Raw genomic sequence first — 9,259 nt, forward strand, 5'->3', positions numbered from 1 at the left:
ACAACTATGATAAAACAATGATTGATTGACAGATAAAGATAAAAGCAAAAGAAAAGCTTAACAGTGCTTGAATTATCCAGATTTCCTAACAAATGAAAATAAAAGCATGGGGAATTTGAAAGGGCTCTGGTTCTTGTGTAGACAATTAGGCAAAGTCAGAAAATAATGTGTGTAAAGTGAGTCCTATTTAAAAGATGCATGGATAGAATTTGATATAGAAATATTTATGCAGGGGAGAGAAAATGTTACAGTCTGGGACTAGTTCCTTAGCTGAGGATAAATTATCTGGGTAAGATGAGGTATACAAGTTCTAAATGACCAAAGTATAAGGATATAGCTTTGTTGGCCTTTACTGGAAGCCTGACAGGTGTGGAGGAGGCAACAATCAGTACAAGATTTCAAGATATAACGTGACAAGATATCACGTTGAGTGGTGGCAGGACCAGGCGCTGGGGATGAGATATTGCGTCATGGCTGTCCTTCTAGTCTGCGCGCTAGGTGATTGGACACGGAGCGCTTGACTGCGGCCAGAGACAATTAGCCCGAGGTGTTAGGCTTATGCATTTGAAATACCCTGGCGATTAGACCATTTGGAGCCAAAACAGCCCTGTCGGCAACAGGTTTATGGTAGACATGTAGGTAATTGCTTAACATTTGATGAATAAAAAGTACAAGACTACCTTACCAACACTTAACATTAACGTAAAAATATGCCAAGTAGAAGTCATTTAAATATTGTTATAAAGGTCATTTGACCCAAAAAGCAAAAGCCAAGCAAGATTGTGAGCTGGTCAACAATAGGAGAAGACATACTTGTCTGAAATTCACCTAGAAGCTGTAGGCAAGATTATTGCTTAACCCATTGCGGACGGGTGTCATGACATACATGACGTAGGAACTTTGGGCTGACGGGCAGCATGACGTACATGATGTTTGGGGGTTTTGGGTCACTGTGCTATTTTATTATGCCATGAAAAAGGAGAGTGATGATGGCAACTGCAGTCATAATTACTGTAATTACCGTAATATCAAGCTAACTTAATGTCCAAAACCTAGATGGCACCACTTTTTCCTAGCACCAACAGGAGAGTGAGCCTTGAATGGCACCCATCCACAGTTTCTATAGAGTGAGGGCACACACTAAGTTGACGACCTCTTGCTCTAAAGTAGATGAAGGTTGTGCTGGCAGAACGAGAAGAGGAAGGTGACTCAATCCATTCCCAGTGTCGAAAATGTGCTCCTGTGTCAATATGGATGCCCTTCACTGTGGCACTCACAGTCACAAGCACACGTTTCATTCCTCTTCCCCACCTCTTCATGTTATCTTCATTTTAGGTGGTTATATGTTTTGTATTTGTTCATGACAGCACAAAAAAAAAGAAAAAAAAAAGTTGCCTTTTGTCCTCCCATAAAACAGCAATACTTCTATCATGAGCTAATATGGATCATATAATACAATTTCATGTTATCTTCACATATTCTTTACTCCCTATTACGTAAAGTGTGTGCTTCAATCTGTACGTGCATTTGTAAACAACAGCATAGTTACTTGTAAACCCTTTCAAGGCATGTCTAAGCTGCTTCAATTTTTTTTTTAAACATTATAACTGCACAATATTATCAAGCAAAATGATCATAGACTATTGTTGGCAAAATACATGCATGGGTTGGGTAATGCTCTGGACCTCCCTAGTTCGCCAGATATTGTGCTTTAGCCGACCCAAAAGGGCAATGATTCCTGAATGGAACTCCAACTACCCAATGTACACAATGAGGCCAGTGAGAATCAGCGTTATTGTTATTTATCATATTACTGATAATGATTTGAAAAGTTCTACACACTTAGACTTTTCCTGATATGTATTATTATATTCTCATAAACAACAATCTTTTGGGGGGTATTTTTTGTAATATTCAAATCAAAGATCTTTTTTTGACTCTTATAGAAAGTATAGATTAAATAGCTTGCAAGACACTTTTGTGTTACATGCACAAATCAGTACAATTTTTAAGATAGTACATGTTGGGTGTGTAGATTGTAGAAAGTATAAAAAAATTATCCTCATGTAATTGCACCATTAGTGGCAGTTATATGAACCAGAGCTCTTCCAGATTTGGATGAATTGCATATGGGTAGTTGGGATATATGTATATGGTTAAAAGATGCCATGTTTGACTCACTTTTTGTACAAGAAATTCTAATATTTAAAGTAAAATTTAGATGCTAGGTATTTTTTATTTTTTTTCTGTTGTTTTCATAGTACAAATTGGCAAAGTAGGCAGTGAGAGATGTGAGATGTAGTTAAACCCCATTTGAGTTAATGTTATAAAGAAATTTTCAGTTTACCCCTATAACTGCATTTTCACAGTCATTGGTGTATTGCTGCAGAATCTCACTGCTGCTTCCCTTATATTTTTTAAAGAATGTATTTATGTAATAGAGATGTTTGGTAAAATATGTCTGATTTGATGCTGTGTCAGTACTGTGTGTGTCCTGATTTGAAACTTGTCATTATCAACTTCATTTAATTAGCCTAAGAGTGGACTAGAAGTGTACATCAGTCGACTGTAATATCACTTTTGTTAGGTAGTGAACAATGAATCTGTCGTAGTGTATGATAGTTGGTGGTTGCATTTATAAGGAAAAACTCATTTGTTGCATTTCATTTATCTAATATATATGTGAGTAAATGCCAGTAAGATTACATATTGACTATAATTGAAGTAAGGTATCTCCCATTTTTGTGATTCATTGTTATTTAAAAAATAAGGACAGTACATAGTAATGTCTCTTTAAGTTACAGTATTCAAAGTGAATATGAACTAGAGATCAGTTTAGTTTTCCATTTTTATTTAAAATGTTCTTGGCATTGTTGCAAATAACTGTCCAAACCACTTTGAAGTTTCTGTTGGATATTGAGATGGTGTAATAAGATAAATTGATGAGTCTTTTTTAATATTCATTTTTTATTATTTTTGTCAGCACTCTGTATAACAAAAGAGTGCAATAGAATGATTTGTGAACCTTCTATCACATCTCTAACTAGATTTCAGAAAAAAAAGATTGATGGAACAAATATCTTTTTTTATCAGGTACCAAGGGCTGGATGCTTAAAGGAGAACAATTTGAGGCAATAGCGACGGTGATTCTCCGCGTTCCCGGCTACTTCATCCTTGACTATTGGTACCAGAATGACATCCGCAACTGCATCCCCAGATCCTTGGCTTGGGCTGATGTGGTTTCCTCTGGCTTTGCAATATTTGGTAGGTGCTTACCATCTTGCTATGATTAACCCATTGGTCGCAGTATTAAAAAGAGGTCTGTGCAGTAGGATAGCTGAATTACATGTCTGGCATGGTGCCATCCGCGTCTATCACCGACTCTGCCTTTGCACCAAATCATGCCATCTTGCTATGATTGATAGTCTTGGTTTATGTGGATAAATCTCCATCCTTGCTCTTTATTATTGTAACCAACATTGCTAGTTTTTATCCCTTTAATGCTGGATGGATGTATTTATTTACTCTGAATCTAGGCTTAAATGCCCAGATTAAATTATTTGGAAAAAAATGTAGAAAGCTAAAAAATGTATTTTTCTTGCACGTTTGATAGTTTTTGAAAAAGGAATTGTGTTAGTTTATCTGCCTATCAGTCTTTTTTCAATACCTTGTTACAGATGTGTTGTAGATAGTTATAGCATCTGTAACACCTAGAATATACTTTTGGGAAATACAGACTCAATGCCAAAGGATGCTTAAAATGCACAAATCTCCAAACCTGAAAATCAACATTTGATGAATAGCTTTTTCTTAGTTACCATGTTTTATCATGACATAACAGTATATTTTTATTTGCTACTGTTTCTTGCAGGCTTTGATGTTTCTTGGATATTTAAGTAAAAAGAAAAAAAAGAAAAAAAAATGAAAGTGAAAATACTATGTTGTCAATCATACTATGTCTTTATTTCAGCTGTCATCCAAGGAGTTTTGGTCCTACTATTGCCACTGGAGCAACTAGTGACACTGTATATGCACTATCTTACTATAGCAGTCTTGGCAGCAGCTGATACTTTTTCTAATTATTACATTGAGGGAGAAAAGCTTCTTGTGAATCAATGGCCAGACTATGGTACTGTCAGCTTTCAGGTAGGAGACTGGGAAGTTTCAGTAGAATGATCACTTGTGGATAAATAATATAATGTTCTCTTTGTAAATTGGAAATACACCTGTTCCTGTATGATTCCTATATCATATCTTTAAATATAATTCACTGTTTTTTTGTCCACATATGGTAATGAGCAAGGATTAATCAATGTTTTTGCTTCAAAAGATGCAGGCTAGTGATAAAATTTTAGTTTTAGCATTATAAATTGTTTACATATTATTTGTACCACCAGGGCTTTTCAAATATGCTGATGCTACAAAAGTCACTGTTTGACCCAAACAATGACATGGAAACTCTATTCCTGAGACAACAAGTTGCCGCCATAGTGTTTCATACCCTTGTGGCTACATTTGTAACATTCTTCCTGGACTTAGACTGCAATAAAGACAAGGTAATGTGTATAATCATAAAGTGTATGCATGTAATGATTTTATCAGTGTGAGTCAGTGCATACATCCAGTCCATATTTTAATCTGCCTTATTGCCTTGACAGTGATTATTAATACTGTAGGTTTGATTCGTAATGCACATTGTGAGATTGTATATTTTATAACTGGATTTATTCTTGAGTCATATTTTCTTTTTATATTACATTCCATAGTTACTATATCTAATAGTTGATACAATAAATAAGTTAAAACAGGCCAGGGTTTACAGACATTAATTGTTGCTAATGTTTTACAGATTCTGCTGCTTGTATATCTTGTACCTGTCTTTGCAAGACTTGCAGGGTTTCCAGTTACAGAGCTACATCTGACACACAACTTTGCTTCATGCTTTGTGATATTTTTAACAGTTCAGTATATATTCCTCTGTGTTCCTCATGTGTTCAGATTTCTCAAACATGTATATAGTTCTTTAGCGGTAATGCTCGAATTGTATGGACCACTTGGTGTTGTGATGACACTTTGGAGTAGACTTTTTGTTCCCATACAATTGCTTCTCTTCTGGTTGATGCTTTTCACAACTCAACTTTATAATCACTACCTCCCATCTCAAGACACGGCCATAGCTGCAAAATCATCTACTTTGACTTCACAAAACAATGTTGCTTCAGTGACAAATGGAGGAACAGTAACATCACCAAGTGGAACTTCAACAGTAGGAGGAACATCATCTGGAGAGATGTGGTATTTGGTGTTTGTACAAAGTGCAGCTGAAGTATGCTATACACCACTCATGTTGGCAGGGACATGTGTAGCTGTGTCTTATGCTTCAAGGTTAATACTTGCTCTCACTAGAGCATATACGGCTGGGCCAGGTGCTGCACCACTCCCTGATGATCTTGTACACTCAGGGTGGACAGAAGGGGTCACAATGGCCCTGTTGGCAGTACAGACCTCATTGCTGAGTATGGCTATGCCTGAGAGGTTGGCTGTGCTTTCAATAATTTTGTTGATTGTTGTCTCTTCTCTAGTGCAAAGTATGTATGAGCTAGTTGAACCAGTTGTTTTAGCCCTCAGTGCCCAAGGGGTGGCGTCCGTATCAAGGCATGTTCGGGCTGTATCAGCATGTCTGCTTTTATTGTTCTTGCCATTGTATATGGTGTATATGTTTACACTAATATTCGAGCAAGACTTTTGGCTCCTACTAGTTGTGTCCACGTGCATCATGACTTCTGTACAGGTATTAGGGTTGTTGGCTACCTATGTACTTCTTACCTGGGATGCTGTTTGTGCACAGCCCTGGCCAGGCTTGGATGATCTTGTTTATTATACTCGTGCTACAACAAGGGTGTTTGAGTTCATAGTTGCTGTATTTGTTGTTGGAGCAGGTGGAAAAGAATCTATAACTGGTCAGTGGTCATGGATCAATGCTGTGGTTCTGCTTATTCATTGTTATTTTAATGTATGGCAAAGACTCCAACAGGGATGGAAGAGTTTCCTGTTAAGGTTAGAGGCTGCTAAAAAGATCTCAGCACTGCCTGAAGCATCTGCAGAGCAGTTGCAGAATTACAATGATGTATGTGCAATTTGTTATGCAGAAATGTCCACGGCAAGGATCACACATTGTCAACACTATTTCCATGGCCCCTGCCTTCGTAAGTGGTTGTATGTGCAAGACAAATGCCCCATGTGTCATGCACCAATAACCTTGAAGGACACAAATACTGATAGTAAGGCAGGCCCTATGGAAGATGATGCTGAACCACCTCCACCAGATTCCATTGAGACTGAGCTAGGTGCAAATATCCCCATGCCTGATGAGGGTGATAATGAAGATATTAGCCTGCTTAATACAGATGATGAGGAAGAAGGGTCTCAGGATGCTCAGGAAACTCAAGATTTTGTTGAGGAAAATGAGGATACAGTAGTTGAGGAAGCAAATATATACCAACAAATGTAGGAGTCCAAAGATATAAGAGTTGAAATAGTGTAATATTCATCAATACATATAATATTTTCCAGAAACAATGATTTAACAGAAAAGTTTGATATCTAAATGAAATATAGGTATGTATATAAAGGGTAATGTATTTTTTGGTAAAGCAATTGGAATATGTTATAAGTGTTATGTTAGACTTGTTTCATTATTTGGTGTGTCTTTAGTATTTGTGCAACTAATAATTAAGATTCTACTACCAATTTTGTTTACCCCATGACTTGGTAGATTTTTTTTACCTTTTTCCCTGGATAAAGTATATCAGGAACAAACACTAAAGAGACACTGAACTGAAAATATTTGTTCTTCATTTCATGAATATTTATGATAATATATAGATGAAGGTATGAGTTGTTGTTGACCATTAGAGCAAGCAATTGAAAAAAAAAAGAAGAAAAAAAACTAGTCAGGGTTATAAAAGATATGTTAAGCTTGTTCTCAGTACATGGTTATGGGATCATCAGATGTGTATTTGTAACACAATGTGATGTCATTTTCACTTGGCTTTTGAGCATCCATGAAAGTCCTCTTTGAAGACCTCTTTGACGTATGTTTCACAACAGTCTTTATTTCACATCTAGATGTATTCTCTAAATTGTCTGGAATAAACACGACATTGCATAATATCTGGTGAGAAGGTGAATACACACACACATACACCATAAACACACACATAGACACACATAGACACACATAGACACATACACACACATACACACATACACACACATACACACACATACACACACATACACACACATACACACACATACATACACATACACATACACATACACATACACATACACATACACACACATACACACACACACACACACACACACACACACACACACACACACACACACACACACACACACACACACACACACACACACACACACACACACACACACACACACCCCCCCCACACACACACACTCCACACACACCACAAAGAACACACCCACAACACACATGCCACACATATGTCATAAGTGCACACTTCCACATGCACACCTGAGGCCATTCTACATGAGCAGCAGAAACATGGCAGTGGATAGCAGCAAACATACTTTGAAAAAAGCCAATTGAAGATGATGCACAGTTTTATTCTATAACCTTTTGTAGTTTCCTGTCAACCGGAATCTAGTAATTTTGGTCTGTTGGGTGGTATCAGTGGTGATGGCTATATTGTGTCACCTGTAAAACACCTTGCGTAGGCTAGAATAGATCTGTTAAACCCAGCGACAGAGAGCTTTAAACTGCTGTGTTTTGTTGCTTGTGCAGATTGGCCTTTGGATATATATGGACTTTCAGTTAGTGATGTATATTTGTGGCTAACCACCTTTATCCCATCCTCTGAACAGTATTTTGTAAATCTTGAGTAAATGTGATATAATTGTGTTTACTGCACTGTAATAAGTTGGAAAAAGAATTTGTATTGATATAATTATTTGGTAGTAAAGGGTTAAGACAACTACAGGGCACATTTCTAGGTAATAGTGCCTCCAAGATTGAATCTGTTAATAGGTCTTCTGTTTTGAAATACCAGGTGAATGTCCTGCCCACATGTTCCGGGCACACAGGAGAAGGTGAGAACTTAGGCTGTGGCAAAGCTGTGTCCATAACATGTGTTCCTCACGTTACCTGTTGTGAATATTACTGTAATATATTTTTCAGATATTCTAATTCATACTCAATTTGGTGTCTTACATTCACAAACACAAATAAGCATGCACAAAACACACCCACACACAAGGATGCATACACAAAAATACCCATCACCAAATAACACACAAAAATACCCAACACTCTAAATAGCACACAAAAATACCCAACAGTCTAAATAACACACAAATATACACAAAAGACACAAATATGATGCAGACACAGTTGCATACGCAAACATTTACATATATTAATATATACACTTAAATGTCTTCAAGGCTGTTTGGGCAGTGAATAGATTACAAGTATTAACTGTAATATCAGATATTTTGGGTTAAAATTATTTTATATTCTTCCAATTTGCCTTGGAATTGATATAGATAATATTTATTGTGTTCCAGTAGAAGTTCATGGGAAGTGCTTTACCCAAAGTCACTGCTTTATAACACGTCCAACTGTACCTGATGCCATCAGAGCAACATGTGTAATTGTTTATATTTTATTTTATTTTTTATTCAGAAGAAAACAGAATAACTTTAAATTACTGTCTTCCCTTTATGCAAAAATTGTGTGTTTATTCTAGTTTCATGTCATCAATTGAAGTCTGTTAGATCCTGTTTGTAGTGCCATGTTATTAATAATATTTTCCAAGATGGGAAAAAAACAGACAGCTAGTCAATTTGAAGTAAGTGATTAGTGAAATCTTGATATTTTAGTATTGAATAAACATTTATGGTAAGTGTATTTATTTATTATTGCTCCATACAAAAATATTCTAATTCCGATATTATCATGTCTGTTATTATTATCATCATTATTAATTTTATTATTACTATTTTTGTTATTATTATGATCATTCTTGTTGCTAATATTGATATGATCACTATTATTATTCTTGTAGCTAATATTATCATTATTATTATTATTATTATTATTATTATTATTATTATTACTATTATTATCATCATTATCATTATTATCATTATTATTATTATTACTATTATCATCATTATTATTATCATTATTATTATTATTATTATT

General features: G+C 35.8%; 1 protein-coding gene across 2 annotated transcripts in view; it reads left to right on the forward strand.

Moving 5' to 3' along the window:
* LOC122243828 (RING finger protein 145) overlaps positions 1-8,962 on the forward strand; it is a 9,819-nt gene extending 857 nt beyond the window's left edge. Inside the window, exons 2-5 of one of the 2 annotated variants that reach the window (XM_043001560.2) lie at positions 3,094-3,264; positions 3,971-4,146; positions 4,398-4,556; positions 4,850-8,962. In XM_043001560.2, coding sequence (XP_042857494.1) covers positions 3,094-3,264; positions 3,971-4,146; positions 4,398-4,556; positions 4,850-6,511 — 2,168 coding nt within the window. In that variant the 3' untranslated portion in view covers positions 6,512-8,962. The remainder of the gene's footprint in view (positions 1-3,093; positions 3,265-3,970; positions 4,147-4,397; positions 4,557-4,849) is intronic. The other variant, XM_086551896.1, reaches the window with a different exon arrangement.
* Positions 8,963-9,259: the final 297 nt, after the last annotated feature.

This window comes from Penaeus japonicus, unplaced genomic scaffold (genome assembly GCF_977035675.1).
Source record: "Penaeus japonicus unplaced genomic scaffold, GWHDUDI00000001_assembly GWHDUDI00000026, whole genome shotgun sequence".
Taxonomy (NCBI): domain Eukaryota; kingdom Metazoa; phylum Arthropoda; class Malacostraca; order Decapoda; family Penaeidae; genus Penaeus; species Penaeus japonicus.